The 22,853-nt window shown below is 55.4% G+C and overlaps 2 protein-coding genes across 2 annotated transcripts; one reads left to right on the plus strand and one right to left on the minus strand.

Moving 5' to 3' along the window:
- Positions 1-900: 900 nt before the first annotated feature.
- On the minus strand, positions 901-4,134 carry EIF4E1B (eukaryotic translation initiation factor 4E family member 1B). Its single transcript, XM_046001165.1, has 7 exons — positions 4,117-4,134; positions 3,831-4,027; positions 3,392-3,487; positions 2,563-2,626; positions 1,658-1,771; positions 1,363-1,502; positions 901-1,015 (listed from the first exon to the last, which is right to left on the minus strand). Exons 1-7 carry the CDS (start codon positions 4,132-4,134, stop codon positions 901-903), a joined length of 744 nt encoding a protein of 247 aa, XP_045857121.1.
- Positions 4,135-12,743: 8,609 nt separating this feature from the next.
- SNCB (synuclein beta) lies at positions 12,744-21,629 on the plus strand. The gene is made up of 6 exons (XM_045998850.1): positions 12,744-13,054; positions 13,696-13,825; positions 16,639-16,680; positions 16,909-17,027; positions 20,519-20,608; positions 20,979-21,629. Exons 2-6 carry the CDS (start codon positions 13,705-13,707, stop codon positions 21,009-21,011), a joined length of 405 nt encoding a protein of 134 aa, XP_045854806.1. The 5' UTR covers positions 12,744-13,054; positions 13,696-13,704; the 3' UTR covers positions 21,012-21,629.
- The last annotated feature ends 1,224 nt before the right edge of the window (positions 21,630-22,853 follow it).

Genomic DNA, 22,853 nt, shown 5'->3' on the forward strand with positions numbered 1-22,853 from the left:
CTAATTTTGTTCAAAAGTGTTTATTTCGAACAGGAACAGAAAAGGGGCTTAAACTTCATCACCTTTCAGCTAATCCACCTCAAGCAGAACCATGAGGGGACCTAACCACTGCTGTCCTCCATTCCTGGGGCAGGACCTCGACTGTCTACCCACCTCTGCTTCAGCCTGACCTGAGGCAGACGAGGCCCAGACACAGCTGAGGAGAGGGCAAGAGGACACACTTGTCTCTCTGTGAGATAGTGGGGTTCTGCCTCCAAGCCTCCAACCCTTGTGACCTCCCATACAGCCCTGCTCCAGGGACCCACCCACATCTGGTCAAGGGAAGGTGCAACATACAGTACAAATCTCATGAGAAGGCAAACGCATAAAGGCTTGAAGAGTGATTACAAAGACGAGAGCCCAGACCCCAGCCCCTGTTCTGGAGCCCCATCTCGCAGTGTCTGGAGCCCCATCTCGCAGTGTCTGGGGCCTTGGGCCCTCTCCCCCAAAACAGAAGAGTCACCCTCAGGCCACCCAGCCCTTTTCCCAGGAGTACCCAAAGTAAGTGCTGGACTGTAGGATTCTCTTGTCATCTTTCCACCTTCAGTTGAGCTTTGCTTCCCCCAACTGACTCACCCCAACCCACCCTCTGATGAAACAAAAACAGTCAGGGCTTTCCTCCACCTTTCCTGCATCCTCAGGCTGGATCCCTGACCACAGAGCTGTCCCCTAGGCCTAGGGCCAGGCTCTTATTCACTCCAGGACATGGGAGTTCAAAGAATGTTCATATTCACTCCAGGACATGGGAAAACCCAGTTGTCTACCCCCCAGTCCTGCCCAGCATCAGCACTGTAGCCCAGCACCACACACACAGCAGGGAGGCTCAGGGGCATTTGAATGGAGAGGGGTGCCACGGTCTCATCACACCACAAACTTATTCTTAGTTAGGGAGTTGCTCTTGGTGGCTGTGTCTGCGTGGGCCTGGTATCCAATGACGATCTTCGTGGAGAGGCCCAGGCGCTCTTTGTAGACCCTCCTGGATGATGAGTAGAAGAGGAAATGAGACAGAGTCACCAGCAGGTCCTGGAGATAACCTGGGACCCTGGGTCCTTTGCCCAGAGCTCCCACCCTGGTTCCAGTCACCATCACTCTCTCTGCATCTTACCTACGTGAAAACCCCAGACAGGACTCTTTAATGCAAAAGAAGAGTCCTGTTAGAGATAGCTTGAAATATGGATTCCAAACCCCCATAACAGGTGGGTAAGGAAGGAGGAGGAGATGACACAGAAAGTTCCAGAGTCTCCCTCACAGGCCAAGCCACCACCCGTCACACACACTCACCTTCTCCCCTGGAACAGACCCTGCGCCAGAGCGATCGCTCACCCAATGTGCAGCACGCCCGCCTGGTTCTCTGCCTCCCTCGTCCACACAGCGATCTTGTCCCCCTTGGTTCGGATATTGATGACAGCCCCACACACCTCCCGGCTGTGCTCCTCGAAGCTCTCCCCGATCAGACACAGCAGCTGGGCCCAAAAGGGAGGATGGTGAGACCTCTACCTGAGTCACAGGGAGTGCTCCCACTATCACAGGGAGTGAGACCACGGACACCACATCAGCCCAGCCTCTTCTAGTCGGGGGGCCTTCCCCAGCCCTCCCTCCTCTCCCCATGGCCACTCACAGTCTCCAGCCACAGGCGGTCCAGCTCGCTGTGGCGCTGCTGCTTGGCGAGACTGACCAGCCAGCGGCCACCTCTCTTATTCCTGCTGTCTTCCCACATGGGTTCAATGCCATCCTAAGAGGTGGGATAATCAATAAATAGCCTCCCTTTGTTCAAAGGGAAAGGTGGGCCCAACCACCTTCCCAGGCCCTGCTCCGGCCCCTAAATCAGCCTCCGTAGGCCAGGGTCCCTCTTGCCTCCAACCCCTGTGAACAAGCAGGTTCTACCACCAGCCACTCAGCCCCCCAGACCCTCCCATGGGCTCCCCAGGCCGCTGATCCTCGACACTTGTCACCTTTTGCAACCTTGTAGATATACACGTATGTTTATCTCCTTTACTGAACTGAGTTCCTTGAGGGCAGGCTTCAAATGCCAGGGGCGGGGTGGGGGGGTGGTAATTAAGGAAGCCTCAGGGGCCACTGCAGTATGTACATAAATCACCTGGGGAGGTCTTTAAACACGGAGGGGAGGGTCCCACCACGCACACCTGTTGGGTCAAGACCTCCGGAGATGAACACTGATGAGAGCCTGGACATTGACGCAGAGTGTTCCCAGGCAATCTGAGGCATGGCCCTAGTTAAGGAGCCGGGCCAGAAACCTGGGCTTTTTCTGAATTCCCCCTTCTCCCCCTACCCCTTCCAGACTCTTCAAGGTCCTACAAGGCACAGCTCCAGCCTTATACGCTGTCCAAGCTTCTGTTTAGCATTTCCTTGGACTGGAAGTCGCATCTCGGCTGAGGAAGGCTGTCTGTGGCCACCCCCATCCCCAAACCCTCCACGAGGGAGGAAGGCAGCAGAAGCTGAGAAGGGTCAGCCCTCTTGGGGGTCTGAAGGGCCCCAAGTGGGGAAGGGGGAGGCACAGCTTACCTTGAACAGGGCGTAGTCACAGCCGGAAGAGAGCTTACTGGCCAGCTGGATGTGATTGTACATTCTGAAGAGAACCCCCCCACCCCACCCCAGGCTGAAAGTCCAGACTTTTTACGGCCTGGTTCCAACTTGCCTTGTCCTCCCCCCCCCCCCCAACTTCTCACCAGACTCCACTACTTTCCACCCACACATCAGGCCTCCAGGACTTTGCTCACACTCACCCTCCCATCCCCTGCCTAGAATCCCATCTCTACTTACCCAAACCCTCAAATGCCACCTTCTCCCTGGAGCCGTCCCTAATCATCCAACCACCTGGGGAGGCTTTTAGAGCCCCAGTGCTGGGTGGGAGAGGGGGTTCAGGCACCCCCCCAGCTGATCCCCAGACTCTCACCCGCCCCTCGGGTTTGTGTCACACCTTTCAGATTCCTTCCCTCGATCAGCCACGGTCAGACCAGATGGTCAGAAGCAACCAGGCAGCCTAATCCTTCCTTTGTGGCTGAGATGAGCTCAGAGAGGGAAAAGAACCTCCCCAGAGCCACAAAGCCTTGGAGCTGCAGAGTCTTGGGCAACTCCTGGCTTCTCCCACCCGGTAGCCTCTCTCCCAAAGCCCTGAGAAGGTTTCAGGGGGGGCCATGTCCCAGCCCCCAGGGTCCCCACCCCCAAGCAGAACCCACCAAGCCCCAGCCCTCAGCAAATGCTGGGAGGTCCCAGGGAGAGCTAGGAGGAAAGCGCTCCGGGGGGGTGGGGGGGGGGGGTGGGGGGGGCTGGGAAGGATCCCCAGCTCACAGTCCCCTGGCTCGGGCCTCCCGGGCCAGGAGCAGACACTCACGCCCAGAAGTCCTCCACAGTGTCAAACTTGGTGACCAGATGCAGGTTGTCCTGCCAGGCACGGCTGCGGTCATTCTTGAAGAACCACAGCGCCCACCTAGGGGGAGGGGAGGCCAGGAGGAAGCAGAGAGCCAGCCCTCCTGGGCCCATCACCAGCAACACCTGTGCTGGCAGGGAAGTCATGCCCCTTCAGGGACAAATGATGAGATGGGATTTGGGCACAGCACACCCCCCCATCCCCCCACAACCACGCCACGGTGACTGGGGTTAGTTATCCCGAAAGGCTGGGCAGGGTGGGGGAATTTAACACAAAATCTCAGTTGGGTTAAGGCCAGAAGGGCCAATAGGGCCCAAGCCTTATGCCCACTCTGACCTTTCTTGGATGAGGAACTGGGGCCGAGAGAGGAAGGTCTAGTTCAAGGCCACAAAACCTGCCTTACCTGTTCAGCAGCGGGTGTAACTCCAACTTGACCCCCTGGGGGGCCCCATCCTGGGCCTTCCTCCTCTGGGACAGCAGGGCCCCGGGTGGATTCAGAGCCCCCTCTGCCATCAAGACCGGCCCTGCTGCCCCCTCTTTCTCTTCCTTTTTCTCCTCCTTCTCCCCCCACTTTCGGATTCCACCCTCAGCCTCGCTGGCCTGACCAAAGAAAGGAATCGGGGTGAGCAGCAAGCCCCTTCCCCCCTAGCCCCGTCCCTGGCTGCATGAAGGGCAGGAGCTGGACTTACAGGGCTGGTGGCGGCCATAAGGCAACCTGAGCTTCATCCCAGTTGGCCCCCAGCTGCCGGCTTTTAACCCACCAGCACCGCCCCACTCCGTCCCCAGAACACGGGATGGGGAGGAGCCAGAGTAGTGTGGCCGGCTGCTCAGAGGGGAAAGGGCTTCCACTATGCGTTTCATCTGCAAGCATTTAGTGAGCACCTTTGCATGCAGGCAGGTGGGAGGGAGACAGGTGTGACCAGACAAACCCAGCCACCACACACATGGCCATGGGCTGGCTGGATCACAGAAGGTAAGGGTCAATATTAGGGATCTGCCCTTTGTGCAATCACATCCCCTGGAGGATGGGCCTAGAATGGGCGCAGTAGGGAGGGGGAGAGGCAGGGAGGGGAGGAAGAAGGAAAAGCTCTGGCTCTGGCTACCCTTCCCCTTCCTTCTCAACAACACTCTTTTCTGCAGGAGCTGAGGGCTCCCCAAATTTTTCACCCTCCTCTTAGCTACTTCTAGGGTCTGAGATCTATAAAGAGACTAGTCTACTCCCCCTACACCCAGGGAAGCCCTTGACCACCTGGAGGCTGACAGTCAATCTCTCTCCAACCCACATGCCCTAAGCTCCAGGTACAGGCCAGGCATGGGGCTGGGTGCCGGGAGGCACTGAGGGGTCAAAACTGAGTAACTCCTGTGCTCTGCTCTATTGGGGGAGCCTGAGAGCAGGGACTCTCACAAACACCTGTGTAGTCACAGTTTAGACCTTGGAAGAAAGGGAATTCGCAGATGGGGAAAGATAAGTCCATGACCTGAACTGGGGGCTTTCGAGGGGCAGTTCTCCAGTGCACAGATCAGAACCACCTGCTGGCCTTGTTAAACAGGCTGCTGGGCCCTGCCCTCAGAATCTGATAGAACTGGCATTTCTAACAAGCTCCCTGAGGATGCTGGTCAAGAAGCCCATTTTGAGAACCACTAGCTTGGAGGCAGTTCAGAATGAGGTGATGTTTGCGTTGATACCTAAGGCATGAACAAGAGTTAACTAGGTGAGTGGACAAGGGCATCTCAGGGACTGGGAGCAGCATGTGCAAAGGCCCAGGGGCAAAGGGAACATGGGGCACTGAAGGAAAAAAAGAAACACCAGTGTGGCTCTTACCCAAAGGAGGAAAGGCTAGTAGGTCTTGATCTTAGGAAAATGGAGAGCCACTGAGGACTTCAAATGGATACAGATGGGCTGGGGAGGTAATCAGATGGGCTTTCCAGCACGTTCTTTGGGCTTCTCTGCAGGAAACAGACTCTGTGGTACCGAGAGTTCAGGGGAAGAGATCTATTCGGTTGCTAATATAGTTGTCCAGGTGACAGATCTGGTGACAGGGAAGGTGGAGAGAACATGACAGATGTCAGAAGTGTTTGGAAGGAAGACTCTCTAGCCTCTGGTGATGGATTGGCTCTGGAGAGGTGGGCCACAGTGTCCCAACTACCTGTTGCCACATCACAAGCCACCCGAAACTTAATGGCTTAAAACAGCAACAGTCCTCTGTTTTGCTCACCAATCTACAGTTCAGGTTGTGCTCACTAGGGACAACTCACCTCTGCTCCAAAGTGCTGTCAGTCAGAGTGGCTTACGGCTGGGGCTAGAGTCATCTGGTCCCTCCCTGGGACAGTTGATGCCAGCAGTCAGCTGGACCCTCAGCTGGGAGTGTTGGCTGGGACAGCTCTATGTACCTCTCCATGTGGCTGGTTGGCCTCCTCACGACATGGTGGCTAGGTTCCCAGAAGCAGCATCCCAAGAGACAGGAAGCAAGAGCTGCCAGCTTCTTAAGGCTTGGGCCCAAAACCTGGCATGGCATTGTGTCCGCTGTATTCTATTAGTGTCCCAGGGCCCACATTCAAAGACGGGGACATAATCCCACCTCTTGATTGGAAGAGTGTCCAAGAATTTTGAACAGGGTTGGGGAGAGATCATGAATCTATATTCGATGGAGAAAAAAGGAAAAAGGACCTTCCCTGAGTGCCAGGCATGGTCTTAGCTGCCTTAGAGTCCTGGCCCAGAGCCTGGCATGGAATGCCCCTGCCAGCTGCACTGCCCCTTCCCACCTTCTTCCACATCTTCCTGCATGGGACAGTGTGTGGACTGTGGAGTTAGATCACTAAGGAAAGACCCTAGGAGTAAACCTCTGACCTATGGGGTCCTAGTCCCTACTCAAAGCCCTCCCAAGTCTATCTATGGAGGACTTCTGCACAGTGGGCTCCTGCAACCCTGTCCTACCATACTATTCCGAAAATATCTTGAATCTGCCCATTCTTCTTACGCCCCCACTGCCCCCACTCTAGGCAAGCCTGCCATCTCTGGCCTGGGCCACTGCCCAAGTCTCTCCTAACGCTCTCCTTACTTTGACTTCCTCCTCCTTACAGAACATTCTCCACTTGCCTCAGAGGACTCATTTAAAATATTAATCTGATCACTTAAGTCCTCTGTTTAAAACCCTCCAGGACACCCAGATTTTGACCCAAAGTCCAGGTTGTGGGCCTGTAGGTTTCTGCATGATCCAGCCTCACAGTGCCCCAAGCACACCGAGCCTCCAACAGGCCAGACTGGCTCTTACCTCAGGGCCTTTGCACTTGCCATTTGCTGTCCAAATCTTTGCGGGACTGACTTCTTGTCCTTCTGGGCTGGGCTCAAATGTTGCCTTCTCAAAGAGGGCCTCCCCGTGTAGCTCCTCCTAATACACCATGTATTTTCCTTACTTATTTTACTCGTCTGCCTTCCTCTACTAGAACAGAAGAACCACTCACAGCTGTGCTCTCTAGTACCTGGAGCTCTTAGCAAGGCCTCGGAGGACTAAGTGAGGAGGGAGAGTTGACCTTCAGATTTAGCAAGTGGACATCACTGATTTGGACACGAGCAGCACCATCTAAAACATCTCACCTGGTCACGAGTTCATTGGCTGTCAGTTGCTTCCTACTAGAATTTCAGTTTTAGAAGAGCAAGGACTTCATGGTCTTGTTTTCTGCTATATCTCTGGTACTAGAACAGGGCCTGGCACCTGGAAGGCACTCAGGAGAAACTGACTGGAAAGAATAGATACCAATGGCGGGTTATATGACTTCCCCTCTTTGGGTGTTGGCTCCCTCATCTGTAAGCGGGGGAGGGGACTGAAAATGCCTGTTTTCCAGGATTGATTTTAGGGATTAATGATATAATGGAGACCATGCCTGGGACGTGGTAGGTCTGCGATGAGCATCATTCAGCTCCCACCCTGCCTGCCGGCCTTCCTCCCCAACCTGAGGCCTCCGGACAGCAGGAATGTTGATAAATGTTTAATCACACTGTCAGGCACCACATACAGAGTTACAAAGACCCAGCTGGATTTTCAAAAAACCCAGGCAGGGCTGGGATCACCAGGATCTCCGTGATCCTCTTAAGAGCCTGCCGCTCCAGCCGCTCCAGCTGTTCCCCTGGGGATTTTCTCCCAACCCCTCCCCACATTCTCCACCCCTCTCTCCCCCAAGCTTCTGCAACCATTCTCAGTACATTCTTAGGAAGAGGAAAGGGAAGAGAGGAATGGAGAGCCCCATTTTCCTGGGGGAGAGAAAATGGAACCGAGGCGAGGTCCCAGAGAACTCACAGGATCAGGGCCTGGTCAGAAGGAGGCCTGGGGCCTGGGCTCTGCCATTCTGTACCCTAAAGGGGAGAGGGGGAGGAGGTGGGCCACAGTGTGACACAGGGTGAAGAATCCCTTGTGCTGGAAAGTGGCGGCCCAGTGGCCACGCCACCTTCTTTCTGGAGACAGTACATAGAGAGTCAAAGAAAGATGTAGCAGATGTTAACACTTGGTGAATCCAGCTGGAGAATATTCTGGTATTCATTATATTAATATTGCAACTCTTCTGGAGATTTTATTCACTGTAGCATGCTCCTCGCAAATTTTCTCTAGGTCTGAAGTTTTTCAAAATAAAAAAGTTGGGTGCAAAAAGAAATAGCGACAACGATGCTAGTGGCCTTCTCCATAACCATGCTCCCCATCTCATACTTTGATTCTGGGAAGTCATAGGCCCAGCCACACATTTCCAGCCTCCCTAAAGCAAGGCATAGCCTGGAAGCATGCCGAAGTTGTTAGCTTCTGAAAACTCCTTGGGAAAGAGACAGACAACTGGCAGCTGCCCTTTTACCTACTTCCTCTCCTCCTGCCTTCTGCATAGATATGATGGCTGGAGCTGCGACAGCTGTCTTGGACCATGAGATAACCTTGAAGGTAGAATTCATGTACTAAGAATGGTGGCACAGGAAGGTGGGAGTTTAGATTCCTGAGGAATGTGCAGTCATCAAACCAACTGTGGCCTGCCTACCACTGGGCTTCTTTAAGTGAAGGAATAAAAACCTGCTTTGCCTAAGCTTCTGTATTAGCAGCCAGATGAACTGCCTGTCTGATTCACAATGTAACCCTGTCTTTTGCTCCCTTTGGACCCTGGACTTTTTCACCTGTTGAATCTTCTGCCAAGAATGTTCAGCATCACTTGTGAGGTCCTTCTCATCTTTCAAAACCCAGCCTGAATATCACTTTCTCCTGGAGGCTTTCTGGAGGTGCCCCTTCCTTCCTGGGCTCCCATAACCCCTATGCTACTATTAATGTCCCTGACGGCCCACTTGCTGTGAATCTCAGGGCTCATCGCTCATCGTTGCTTTGGCCCCTCTGTAGCATTTAACCAGCTGTCCTCTCATCCCCTTGGTTTCCCGGCTACCAATCTTTCCAGCTTCTCCTCCTCCCTGTGCTGCTCCTTCTCAGTCTCTTAGCCAGGTCCTCTGCTTCTGGTCACACATGAAGTTTGCAGCACCTCAGGATTCTGTTCTGGACCCTCTCCTTGTCACTCTCTATGTTCTCCTGGGCAACTGCGTCCATCCCCCCCTTGTCTCTAGCTACTACCTGCATGCTAATGACTCCAAATCCGGTGGGATACCAGGCTGCCTTGGACCAGCTCATGAGAGCAATTATTATAGTTTCAGGAGTTTGTGAGCCAGGTGTTGAGGTCATTATCAAAAATTAAATTATATAAGCTTATGGTTATATAAATTATGTTTAAAACAGATGATAAATGCTCAAAACATAGCTTCCTAGTTATTTTATTATCAATGCTTTTAAGATTGTTCTTATCAATTTATCTGTATGGTGAAAATACTGTAAAAGGCCATACTGTGGCCCATCTCTTCCCAGTTCTCGCTCTGTGACATCACATTGACAGTGAACTCAATCACAAAGAGAGAATTCACACCACGGATGTGGCAACTTCTACAAATCAAGGTATCTCTCTGCTTAAGAAAGCCACACATTAAAGAATTCCAAATACAGTGGCCCAAATAGATACCTGCAGCCGGTCCCGAGTGATGCCCTGAGCTCCAGCTCAGATGTCCATCTGCTGGATATCTCCTTCAGTTTGTCTATCAGGCACGGCACAGTAAGCTCTATTAGGCCTCAAACAAGCTCTCCATCGCCTGCGCCCCCTCCGCCCCCAATCCTGGAAGCTGCCTCATCTCCTCTATGTTTGTTTCTTCTTTCTTTCTTTCAGATTTTATTTATTTATTTATTTTTTCTTTAAAGATTTATTTTTTTGACAGATAGAGACTACAAGTAGGCAGAGAGGCAAGCAGAGAGAGAGAGAGGAGGAAGCAGGCTCCCAGCCAAGCAGAGAGCCCGATGCGGGGCTCGATCCCAGGACTCCGGGATCATGACCTGAGCCGAAGGCAGAGGCTTTAACCCGCTGAGCCACCCAGGCGCCCCCAGATTTTATTTATTTATTTGACAGAGGAGAGCGCAAGCATGCGGAACAGCAGGCAGAGGGAGAGGGAGAAGCAGGCTTCCTGCCGAACAGGGAGCCCAATGCAGGGCTGAGATCCCAGGACCCTGAGATCATGACCTGAGCTGAAGGCAGACACTTAAACGACAGGTCTTGAGCCACCTCAATGTCTAATTCATTTTGCAACAGCATCTCTCACCTGCTGTCCAAGCCAGAAACCTGGGAATCTTCCCTCAACTCATCCCTCTGCCTCTTCCCCAACACATAATAGGTTACCTCCTGAACAACACCCAACTGTCCCTCCAAACCTATTCCAGCCTCCCTGAGGCTTTTCTGGCTCGGGCTCCACCATCAGTCCTGATGGATTCTGCCCCAGCTTTCTCATGATCTTGCTGTGTCCCAGACCCTCAAACAGTTCACCTCCATATGGTCCTACAAAATGCAAATCTCATTTGTCTCCCTGGTGCTTAAAATCCTTCAGCGACCTCCCCGTTCCTATGACAGAAATACAACAACCTTTGTGTGGTCTTTCTCTCTCCCCACCCCCTCCTCTTTGCTTCTTCATCTCTATTTTGACATTCTGGGGTTCTTAGTCGAGAGTTGCAAAAATCGTTTCTGGCTAATTTAAGTAGATAAGGATTTTATTATCCAATACTGGGCAGCTCAGAAACTCTCCAGGAAGGCCAGAGAGTCCCCCTTGAAGACTGCACATCCTGGATTAGTGCTCCACATCACACTGCCAAGCGACTCTAGAAGGCTCTCCCGATGCTACCGCTGGGCATGGACAACGTGTTGCGCTGTTGGTGCTGGATCCACCCAGAAGCAGTATCACTGCTGTCCATGGTCCCTGGTAGGACCTGCCACCACCAACACCACCAGTCCTCGCCAGAGCTGAGAACCCTCCTTCCCTGCTAATTCAGGTTCAAGTCTGGGGCTGAGGTCACATGTTAGGGCTTTGAGGAAGGCTAAGAAAGCACTGTCAGCTCCCAGAGGGAGAGGTGGGCCCTGCCTCAGAATATGGGGGATCCCCCAAACATAAGAAGGGGACAGTTCCAATGCTGAGAAGCCAAAAATAATGACAGACACCACCCATGCTAGCTTTTAGCCTGCTTACCCCCCCACCCCCGGCTGCCTCTCTGCCTACCTGTGATCTCTCTGTCAAACAAATAAATAAAATCTTTTAAAATGAATAAATAAAAATAAAATACCATTTAAAGTAAAATAACCAAAAAGCATAAGAAGGAAGGTGATAAAATGTAAAAAATCTTCCCTCCTTGAGTGCTCTCAGCCCCATTTGCCAGGGGCAACTGCTGTAACCCTATTTTGGAAGTCCCTGCTGGCATGATCTTTGTATGTCTAGATGTAAGAATGTATATATGTATGTATAAGAGGTCTTATGTAACTATGTGTGTCTATGTATCAAAACTGACTGGTTCCCCACATTACAGTTTAGTACTTCCCTCTCTCACTTCACACCATTTCTCCATACACTCCCATGTCAGTACACATGGGTCCTGCTCATCCTTTCACTGGACAGATGTCTCACAATTAACTAGCCAGACCCCTACAGATGGACATTTGCATTTTCAGTGCTGTAGTGAACATCCTTATACAAATGTCTTTGTGCGCTTGTGTGAGCAGATCCAAGGAATGAATTCTTGGAATGAGAACTGTTGGCTCAAAAGGAGCATGCATTTATGTTTTTGGTAAACATTGGCAGACTGCCTTCCAAAAACCATGCACCAATTTGCAGCTCTATCAGTGGCCTATGAACACTTTCCCTCCCAGGCCCTTGCACCGTCTGGCTGCCCCCTCACCTCATCCCCTATCATTTACCCACCCTGAATTTCCAACCACAGTGCCTTTGCCCATGCTATACCCATAGCCTAAAATGCCATTTCAGCCTGTCTTTCAGGTAAAAACTTATCTCTCCCATGAAACCTAGCACAGAGGTCACCTCCTCTGTTCAGACTTTCCTGATTCCCCTGATCTTTTGCAGTCCTCTTCCTCTGGGATCCCATAATTTCTTGGGCATAATTCTGTCGTTGCTCCAACTGAGGACCTATGTGTGCCTGGCATTCTATGGCCATTTGACAATCCCCATCATAACCACACACCAAAAAATGGTCTTGCCTGGCTATCCAGCTGTACTTCCTTTTATCTGTTCCTAAGCACAGTCCTGTCTCAGGACCTTTGTATGTGCAGCTGCCTCCCTATGGATCTTCCCCATATTGGCCCGGATGCCTCTCTGGGGTCTCTGCTCCCACTGGCCTTCCCTGGCCACTCTGTCTCAAGCACCCTCCTCTAGTCATTCTGTTACATCACCATTCCATTATCTTCATAACATTGCTCACAAGCTGAAACAACCTTGTTAGGTTTAAGTGCTGACACGTTTGTTTTCCCATTTCTGCACAGACACAAACACATCATTGTAAACTCCCCACTGGCAGGGACCTTGGTTTCCTTTTCCACTGTCCCCAGCCTCAAACCTGCCTAGCATCTGTCTAAACGTTCAATCAACATTCATTGAGCGAGTCATCTATTATTTTCCCGGAAAAGAAACTGGCGTTCAGATAGGAAGGCTGAGTAGCCCAAGGTCCCACAGTTAATAAGAAGCACCCCTGAGATTCAAACCCATTTGAACCCCAAAGCCAACTGCAGACAGTATGTCTTCCCTACTCTTGGCGCTCTCCATAGTCTCCCCCACCCGATTAGGCTCTCGGGGGCTGGATGCGGATCTGACGCCCAGAGGTCTCCAGCGGCGCATCGGGGGCCGGCCCCGGGAGGCTAGCGGGCTCCGCGGAGATGTCACCCTCCCCGCCCCCTGTCAGTCAGGCTGAGGGGGCGGCGCGGCCGCCAGAGGGGGCGCTGAGCTCAGAGCTGCCGCAGCACCCGAGCGGGAGCCCGAGCCGGAACCGGAGCCTGAGCGTGCGGTCCCGCAGGGCGCAAGGCGCGATCCGCGGCTGGCGACGCACCGAAGGCCCGGGCATCGCTGCGCCCCGGCTCAGGGCCCGCGCCCCGCCTGCTGCTGACCAACCTGGGCACTTGGCGAGGCCCCGATTCCCCCATCCGCCCCAAGCCCACCCCAGATCGGCCTAGCCGAGCCCCTGCGTCCGCTCGCCGCAGCCGCAGCAGCTCCTCCATCCCCAGCCCGGGCCCAGCTTCCAGGTGAGGCGGCCGCGCTCCGGACGCCGGGGTCCGGGAAGGGGCTGGGGAAAGAGAGGGGACTGGGCGGGATGGGGAAGCGGCTGGGAGCGGAGACGGGGAACCCGCGCGAGAACGGAGAGAGGGTTCCGGTAGGTTCGTGTCGGTGTGCGCCCTGGGGTGTTTGTGTGACTGCTGCCCTGTGCCCGCAACTGGCTGGGTGGCCGTGTGGATGTGCTTCCACGCCCGTGTGTTCCTGTGTGTCAAGGCGTCCGTGCGCGTTTGAACGTCTGCGTGTCCTGTATGTGCACGTGAGCGTGTCGGTGGAGAATGTTTGTGTGTATGGTCGTGTGACTCTGTCGTGTATACAGGCAGACCCCCAGACTTCACGCCGAGCCCAGCACCCCGACTGCGCGGGGCTGCAGGTTGCAATGCCCCGAATAACCGAGGCAGTGGCTCCTCCCGCGTCCCCGGGTTTCAAGGACGCCGGGACTTGTCGCGGCCCTATGGCCTCCCGCTGGGGAGGGGGTCTGACAAGGAGGGGGCCGGCCTGGAAGGGCGCCGGGTCTCAGGAGCGAAGTGGGGGGTAACCAGCGTCCCCGGGGAAGGACTGGGGTGAGGGTGCGGGGCCAGCGCACCCGTGCCGGTGTGTTCGCCCTCCCCAGGCCGCCAGGATGGACGTGTTCATGAAGGGCCTGTCCATGGCCAAGGAGGGCGTCGTGGCCGCCGCGGAGAAAACCAAGCAGGGGGTCACCGAGGCCGCGGAGAAGACCAAGGAGGGCGTCCTCTACGTCGGTGGGCAAGGGGCAAGGCTTCCGGGGCTCTGCGGGGTTTGGGGGTCCTTTGAGGGAGTGGGGCCAGTGTCCTTGGAGGGAGGGAGTTGTCCACTGTCCACGGAGGGGTCTGAGCGGGAGAATATGAGTCAGCAGATGAGGCGGGGTCAGTAGGGGTCACTCGGGACACAGCCAGCGGAAGGAAGCCTGGGTCAGTGATGAGACCTATGGGGAGAGGAAAATGAAGGGAAGAGTTGGGGAGGGTGGGGTTCAGCTCAAAGGCCAGGGACAGGTGCATGGGTCAAAACAGACAGCCTTTTTCTTACTCACATGATTACTAGTTCCTGGTGTTTAGCACTTACTCTCTGCTGAGCACCGTGGGAAATGCCATACATCCATTAAGGCACATCATGCCCCTCGCCCATTCTGCAGACCAAGAAAAGTGGGGTTCCCAGAGGTTTAACTACAGTGCTCAAGGTCACACAGGGCTGAAACCAGAAGCTGGAGTTGGAGCCAAGCCTTATGGACTCCAGAGCCCCTGTGTTATTGGGGCTGCCCCTTAGCCCTCCTCTCCTGCAAGGTCCACCTCAGAGCCGCCGTTAGGGTCTTCCTGCCTCCCGATGCCAGGAGCTCCATCACTGCCTCTGGGTCCCTCCCCCTTGCCGCTTCCAGCTGTGTGAAGAGAAAGGCCGAGGGAATAAAATCTCTCCTAAATGTGAGAGGAGAGGGAGCCCGCAGGGTCATTTGCATAAGGGGATGCAAGGCCCCAAACTGACGATTACTGAATTTCCGTGGTGATTCAGGGCTTACCGGTGTGTAGTAGGCAGAATGATCCTTTGTGTGGGCGGAAGAGGGCTGGTTAATTTGCCCGTGGTTGTGGCAGATTTGGGATTGTGGCAATTTGAAAAATACCGACTTCTTACTACTAACACGCTAGTAGGTGCCGACTCTCCTGCTAGTGATACAGAGCACTCCAGTCGTGGGATCTGACATCCAGTGGCTGGGTGGGGACCACTGCAGTAGCGTAATCATAGAGGCTAGCATTTGAGCTGAACCCCAAAGAATAAGAAGGTGGCTGGAGGAGGGGAGTTGGAGGAAGCAGAAAAGGGCTGAAGGAGACAGGACCAGAGAGCAGAGGGCAGGAAGCAGTGCTGGGGGTTGAGATCAGAAAAAAACGGGCGAGTGGCAGCTCACAAGGGGGCCTTGTTGCCCAGGCCAAAGGATCAATTTGACCTGCCAGGAGAGATTGTAAGCTAGGGACTGACATGATCTGACTCCAGTGTAGAAAGTTTCCTTGGGTCTCTGCAGAGAGACCAAATGCAGGGAGGCCTGGTGGAGGATAGTGTAGCCAGCAGATGAGGGTGACTGGAACTAGGGCACAGGTGATGGAGATAAGTTGGAGGCTTGAGCCCACACCTGCCAGGCCCCAGCTCTGGCCGCCCTCCTCCTATGTATCTGGCTACCGGCTACCCTTTCGCTCCTATGTATCCCTGGCACCCAGCTCGGTCTCCCTGCTAACAGACTCGAAGCACCCCCTTCCCCTTAGTTTGGTACCTCCTGCTCTTCCGCCTGCCCAGGAACCCCCAATGGCCCCCAGTTCCTACACATTAAAGCCTCAGCTTCCTGCAGTCTGTAACTCAACACCGTTCTTGGTCCTGCCTCAGTCCGTGTGTCCATCTCTCCAGGCACACAGATAGCACTGCTGGGCTCTGTGCAGGCCCGGAAAGGACACCTCTCTGTGCCCTATGTGGGTGGTTTCCTGTGCCTGAGATACCCTCCCCAGTCTCCTTTCTGCATATCCCCCTGCTCCCCATTTGTCAAGGCCCAGGCAGTGCCCCTCCCCTACCACGTACCCCTTGGAGGCTGGATGGAAGTCCTTACCCCACTACTTGAGGTCCAGGGCACCAAATCTGCTCTTCTCTTACCCCATCTGATGGTGAGCCTTTGGCCTAGGACCTGGCACAGAGCAGGCGCCAACAAATGTTTGTGGGAGGAATGACGGGGTGCAATGCAGCACACCCCCCCCCCACTGTCTCCGTCTGGCTGGCCAGAGCGGGGCATTCCTGCCTTCCCATTCTGTCCTCTGCTTCCACTAGCCTCAGCCCTCCCAGACACCCATTACCCATTTCAGGGTCTACCAGCTGTTGTCTGTGTTGCTACATCCCCAGAATAAGAGACTCCCCACTACCCTGAAGGCTCCTGCCCACCTCCCCGCCCACCTTGGATCAGACCATCTTGCCTCTCCCAGCAGTTACCCTCCTGACAAGACCCAGCCAGTGCCATGGGTGTCAGGCACCCTCGGACCCATCACATAGTTGAGAAGCTCCTCAATTTGGCCAGAAGAAGGAACTCACACCCCAGTTAGAAGAGACTTTAGAAGAAATGGAGTGGGGGCTGGTGGGTGTGAGGGTCCATAGGCGGGATGTGGGCAGTCAGGCATCAAGGGCACCAGAGGAACCTTTACAAATACACACCACTACGCCCCCCCACCCGGCTCCACCCCAACTCCCACCCTCACCTGCTCACCGGGGGCTGAGAGGTAAAGGAATGCGCTTTGAGCTCTGTTGGCTTCCAGGCAGCGTCCCCCCAGAAGGCATGGGAGATCATTTCAGGTGGAGGAGGGGCCGGCGGTGGGGGAGAACTCGAAGTCCTCAAGAAGTAGGTGTGGAGGGCTCAGTGCTGTGATGAGTGGGGGGCATCTGCGGGATCTGTGATGGGGCCAGGATGCCCACTGCCGACTGGGTCCCTCTGCCCACTCCATTAACCACCACACTTGCCAGAGGCTCTGTTCCCTCAGCTCAGAGTCCTGATGTGTGCTCCTTTTTGTCCCTGCAGGAAGCAAGACTCGAGAGGGGGTGGTGCAAGGAGTGGCCTCAGGTACCAGCCCAGCCCTGGCACAGCTCCCTTCCCTCACCTCGGGCCTGGGATCTGGCCGGGATCTGGAGGGTGGGGGGAGGGGTGGTGGTAGAAGAGGGCACCCCCAAGGATTCCTGAGAGTGTGCCCCTTGAGGGAGGCCAGCTGGAACACCATGTTGGAGAGAGACACATTTCTTTCTGCTTTACCTGGGCCCCCAACCCCCTTCCCCAATCGTCTCCCTGCTCCAGTGGCTGAAAAAACCAAGGAGCAGGCGTCCCATCTGGGAGGAGCCGTGTTCTCCGGGGCTGGGAACATTGCGGCAGCCACGGGCCTGGTGAAGAAGGAGGAATTCCCCGCTGATCTGAAGGTGAGCTGTCCTCTCGCCATACACACGCACATGCACACACCCACGCATGTATGCACACACGTGCCAGGCACACCATAAACATGCCCCAGCCAGCTGGAGGCACACCTGGCCTCACGTTCTACGGAGCTCTGCTAGACTTGGCTCAGAATGAGTTTGCAGGGCGGGTAGGGATGCGGTAGTCCCTGTGACTGTGCCCCCAAGTCTGGCTGTATACATGTATCCTGCTTCTGAATGTGACCTGGACCACTTTGGGCCACGTCTGCATGTCACGGATTGTTTGTTCTTTCTTGTCTTCAACAAGTATCCATACCAGAGAGGAATTATTCTAGAAGTTGCTATGGCGAATAAGTTCCTATGTTCAGGGAGCAGATGCTATAGTGGAAGAAGACAGATAACCAATGAATGAGATGGTTTTAGACGGGGCTAAGTGCTATGAAGAAAAGGCCGAGGTGATATGATAGAGAGTTAAGGCGTAAAGGGACTACTGTAGTTGGGAGGGCTTCTCTGATGAGTGACATTTGAGCTGACCCCCAAGGGATGAGGTGAGCCTTGTGAGAATTGTATTTCAGGCAGTAGGACAGCATTGGTAAAGACCCTGAGGCAGGCATGAACGAGTGTGGGCCACGGGGGAGGGCTGAGTTGTCCATCGCACACTTGTGCAGCAGGAGAACAGTACCGCCACATGCATGAAGGAAGACACTTTCATTGGGACCCACTCTAGCATAAGACCTGTGAACTCTGAAACGCCAGAGCTGGATTCAAGTGCCACCTCCACTACGTCCTGACTCTGTGACCCTGGGCAGAGTCCATCACCTCTCTGAGCCTGCTTCTTTGCCTATAAGACAGAAGATGAATGCAATAGGGCTTTTATGCACACTAGGTATTTATCAGAGGTCCTCAAAACTTCTGTGTGCATCAAAATCAGCAGGAGGCCAGGTTAAAATACAGACCATCCACCATCTCCCTAGAATTTCTGATTCAGCAGGTCTGAGGTGGGACCTGAGAGTTTGCATTTCAAACAGATGCCTGAGTGATGCTGGTACTGCGGGTCCAAGGACCACCCTTCATCACAGGCCTTTACACATTGATCCTTTCACCTGTCGCTGGTGTAGGGCTTGACTCGGAAGTTCTGGCTTAGGTCCCGTGTATGTGTGACTCTCCATATATTCTTGTTCCAAGGATCCCTTCTGTTCACCGATCTCTTATGTGGGCAGGTAGGGTTCTAGACTCAGTACCTGGAGTAACTCACTGAATCTTTATATTCTCTGAGAAGAAGGCACTACAGCATGTCCATTTTACAGTAGAAGGAGCGGAAGCCCAGAGAGGTGAAGTGACTTGCCTGCCTCTCTAAGAAGGTACTTGGGAGAAGCTCAGGTTTACTGCAGTGAAATTGCTGGTAGCCGACCCAGGGCCAGGGTCCGTGCTGGGAGCTGGGGTGCAGAGAAAGACAGAACTGAGCCTGAGCTCTCAGCCTCGAGGGGCCTTTGCCCAGTACCATTTCTCTCAGGCCTCCTCCTTCCTACCAGCACTTCTGACACCCCAAGCCTCTGCTCACAAGGGAGCTCAGGACCATGGACTTACTATTTAAACAGCAGCCCTTTGGGGCTACCAAGCATGCGGAACCCGCGCAAGCCCAGGGTGCACATTTCCGAGTGTCCCCACCTCCCAGCCTGCTTCGGTGCCTTACCATGCAACCCTCCCTGTCCCCCTACAGAGCAGACAGCACCATCGCATTTCCCATCTAAGGCAGCTGAGTCCAGAGGTAAAGTGACTGACCTGAGCTAGTGAGTGGCTGGGCTGGGATGTTTTTAAAGTAAACTTTTTATTGAAGTACAACATACATACAAAAAGCACACAGCCCCAGTATTTTTTCACAGAGCGAGCCCCCCATGTAACCAGCACTCACATTAAGACACAGGACATCAGCCCCTCAGAAGCCTGCCTTAGGCCTTCTTCCAGTCCCTGACCCCTGGGACCAAGACAAGGGTAAGATGAGGGAGGATACTGGGGCCCAAAATTTGAGGGGGACACCAACTCTGGGGTCTCATGTGCATGGCCCTAAGCGTGGGGGCCTTCTTAAATGTGTACCGTAAGTGCCTTATTCACCTTCCCTTGGTCCTGGCCCTGCCTCCCCCACCAAGGGTCATTGCTCCTTGACTTCTGTCAACACAGATGAGTTGGGTATTTTTAACCCATTTCCACGTTATCACAAAGCACACGCTCTTCTCCTGGCTGCTTGTGCTCAACTGGGCAGCAATTCAGCTGCGTGTGGCAGGTGCGGCCCTTCTCCGCTCTCGCTGTGTGCTATCCATCCCTGATGGGCCATACTGCCCACCTCCGTTCTGCTGCTGCTGGACGTGTGTGTTGTTGCCAAGCAATGAGTTCCAGCTGGAATTTTTAATACTGGGTGACTTGGGGTAACCTTCCAATTTACCCACCTCCTAGGCCTTGATATACCCATCCATCCGCTGGGGAAAATGAGCCAGGGCAGTAGCTGTAAACTTGGGTGCCCATGGGGCCCACCTCCACTGGCCACGTGAAGGAACTAAAGCTACCTGGATGGGGGTCAGGCAAGCCTTCCCTAGGCCAGCCCTCCTGGCTCCTGGGATTCTTATCTCTGCCCAATAGGGAGGGACAGTGGTTATATGTGGGGAACGGGGAGGTGGTATAACCTCCTACCTACAGGTTCTCCCCTCCGTGGGGTCCAGGAGTGTGCCACCCACATGTGGCCGTGGGCAACTGTGCATGGACCCCAGGTGATTGTGGGTGGGCGTGTGCAGCCAGCTCTGTCTCGTGTTTGGGCACACACGTGTGCTCACGCACAGGTGGCTGGCCATGTGTCTGGCAGCCCCCCTGCTTGTGTGCCTGCTGGTCTGCACCCGTCTGGGCAGCAGATGCAGGGGGGAGGGGAGAGTCTTAGCTCACACATCCAAGCAACACCATGAGCTGTTGCTTCCAGCTTATCTTAAAATAGCAACAGCTGAAGAAACCAGGCCACATAGGACCCTGGGGGAGGGATGGGTGGAAGGTGGCAGGGGAATGGCTCCAAGCTCCTGCCTGGCCCTGTCTCAGAGCTTCCATCTCCCTCCAGCCCAGAGGAGCCTCCAGGGTTCTCTCTGGGGTCCTGATGCTCAGCAGAGCCTAACACAAGGCAGGTAAGGATAAGTCGGTGATGGGGTATACTGTCTATCTCCCCATCCAATCCAGTCCAAATGATGGAAGTGCAGTAGGCTACCAGGCACTGGGGAGAGGGGTATGGAGAGCCCCTTCTTCTCACCACTCCCAGCTTCATGGTGATCTAGGGGGATTTCACCCCTCATGCCTTAGTCCACTTCCAAGGCACTCCAAATAAACAATTGAATTAAAAATTCTGGTTGTACAGCCAACAAAGCCTAGCCTTCCCCCAATCAGCCAAAAAATCTTCCCAGGGAAGGAATTTGGGGGAGCATCTCCCAGCTGCCCTCATGGCCCTGTCCCTTCTCTGCCGGCAGCCAGAGGAAGTGGCCCAGGAAGCTGCTGAGGAGCCGCTGATCGAGCCCCTGATGGAGCCAGAAGGCGAGAGTTATGAGGAACCGCCCCAGGTGAGTGGTGGCAGGGCTGGGTGGGGCTTTGGGCATCCCAGAAGATTGCCACCATTCCCAGCTGGGGTGGGAAGTCCCTGAGAGGATAGGATTGGGCCAGGAAACTTCACACTCCCTTTTCTAGAACCCAGGCCCTAGGAGGTGGCAGCAGAGAGGGAGGACAGATGGGGCCAAGCACTGGGGCTCAGGCGCCCCTGCCCAGGGAAGTCCCAGCTGTCCCTAACTTCCAGGTTCTTCCCCTGCCCAGGGAGAGGGGCTTGCACTGTTCCTCCTTGAGGGGGAGGAGTCTCGGGGCCAGAACCTGGCCACTTGGTCTCCAACTCCTTCCTCTTTTGCTCTTCCCCACTCCACCCCCATCCCTCTGATGCAGGAGGAGTATCAGGAGTATGAGCCAGAGGCGTAAGGGCCCAGGACGGCCCCCCACCAGCAGCACAATCCCTCCCCTGTCCCCTGCCCCGTCCCCCAGAACCAGGGCTGTCCTTCTACCCCTTCCCCCGAAACACAAGATCTTCCTTTGCTCCAAGCGGACCCCTTGGAGCCTGTGTTGATGTCTGTCCATCTGTCTGTCCTACCCGCTCGCGTGGATCCCTGGGGCCTGGGCAGGGCGGGGGCTGCGGCCGTGGCTGGTAGCTTCGCCCCACCTATGTTGCCTCCTCCCCGCCCCACCCCGTCCAATGTCTGCGCGGATGTAGCATGTTCTATGTATTTTTAAAAGAAGATCGGAAACCGACGGCTCCCCCCACACACTCCCAACAGAGGCTCTCTGAGGGTCCCCCGGGCAGCCCCAGAGCCTCCCACCCCACTCCCACAACGACCCCAAGAACCCTTTTTTTTTTTAGCCAAACCAGGAGCCAGGCTGTGCCATGCCCCCTCCCTCAGCCAGCCCAGTCCGAACGCGGGCGTCGTGTGTCGTGATTGTGGCATGGAGAGTCTCCCAACCCCCGTGTGAGCGTGTCCTGGGTGGGCGGGCCCGGGTGTCTCCCCGCTCCGCGTGTCCACGAATAAAGCCAATCTGTCTGTAGCCGCCGCCGCTCGGGCAAGGCAGGGTTGGGCGGTAGGTGGGGGCGGCCGGCGGGCTTCCACACCCCAGACTACTCCACTCCGCTCTTTGGTGCCTGGCACCTTCAGCCCAGGTACAAGACTGACTACCTCGGGCCTCAATTTCTCCATCTCCTGTCCTCCCCCACCCCACCCCGCCCGGGTTGACGCAGGGGAGAGGGTCTACCCAGACTGGGAATCGCGGTTGGCTGGGAGGCGTGAAGGTGGCCTCGGGCGCCACCTGCTGGACTGTAAAGCGCCAAGGAAGCCCCTCGCCACCGCAGCGCAGGGTGGACGGGCGCACACCTCTCTGTACACGCAAAGCAGGGTCGCGGATGACAACGCACACGCAGACATGTGTGCGCGTACACTGGTCCTGGCGCGCGCGCCTGAGTGTACGCACCCTGGCAGGGGCACACGTGCAGACACGCATGCACGCCTGCTGACCGGCACGTGCGGACTCGCGCGCGCACTCAGTTACGCGCGCTGCGGAGGAGCCCTCGGAAACCAGCAGCGCGGGCACTGAAAGAGCCTTTTACGCTCAGGCAGAACGTTTACAGGCGCTCAGCCCTGCGCACGACTGACCAACGCAGAAAGACCCATCCAAGGGCAAGGGGAATGGACAGTTGCCCCAGAAGGAGGCAGAGCGCTGGCAACCGGCGCTCCATCCCTCTCGGAAAGGCCCTCGGAGGTTTGCGGTCTCCGCAGAGGTGGGCAAGGGTCCTCAGAAAGCTGGGAAGCCGGTCCGGAGCCCTGAGCAGATAAGGATCAGCACTAGAGGGCCCCCAACACCAACTAGGTGTGGGGAAGAAGGGGGCGGAGACGCCGCGGTGAGGCGCAAAGGCCCCGCCTCCGGCAGGGCGAAGGCGCTACTCTGCTCAGCTTCGAGGAGCCCCACGCCGAAGCTCCTCCCCCGCTAGTGGCAAGCCCCGCCCCCGTCGGTGCGGCGCTCTGGCCTCGTTTGCCGCAGCGGCTCTCTAACCAGGCTTGTACGAGGCCCCACCCCCGCTCATGCGGAAGCCCCGCTCTGCTTTGCCGCAAGGGCCCCCACCAAGTCTGTGCAAGACGTCACCCTTTTTCTCCCGGGTGCGACCTCCTTTCCGACTTTAGCCCTGTTTCGCCCTTCAGCCCCAGGGCCGGAAGGAGCTTGCTCCATTTAATCAACCCCCGGGTGTTAGCGCTTCGTCCTTCCCTAAGTCGTTGGGGG

This window comes from Meles meles, chromosome 3 (assembly GCF_922984935.1).
Source record: "Meles meles chromosome 3, mMelMel3.1 paternal haplotype, whole genome shotgun sequence".
NCBI classification, from domain to species: domain Eukaryota; kingdom Metazoa; phylum Chordata; class Mammalia; order Carnivora; family Mustelidae; genus Meles; species Meles meles.

What these genes read in the sequence shown, in the direction of transcription:
- EIF4E1B (XM_046001165.1), bottom strand. An exon ending in ACCGCCTGTGGCTGGAGACT is followed by an intron (nt 1,503 to 1,657) that starts GTGAGTGGCCAT and finishes TTTTGGGCCCAG; the next exon opens with CTGCTGTGTCTGATCGGGGA. An exon ending in GCGGGCGTGCTGCACATTGG is followed by an intron (nt 1,016 to 1,362) that starts GTGAGCGATCGC and finishes CTCATCATCCAG; the next exon opens with GAGGGTCTACAAAGAGCGCC.
- SNCB (XM_045998850.1), top strand. Translation starts at nt 13,705, where the DNA reads ATGGACGTGTTCATGAAGGGCCTGTCCATGGCCAAGGAGGGCGTCGTG. An exon ending in AATTCCCCGCTGATCTGAAG is followed by an intron (nt 17,028 to 20,518) that starts GTGAGCTGTCCT and finishes CTCTGCCGGCAG; the next exon opens with CCAGAGGAAGTGGCCCAGGA. An exon ending in GTTATGAGGAACCGCCCCAG is followed by an intron (nt 20,609 to 20,978) that starts GTGAGTGGTGGC and finishes CCTCTGATGCAG; the next exon opens with GAGGAGTATCAGGAGTATGA.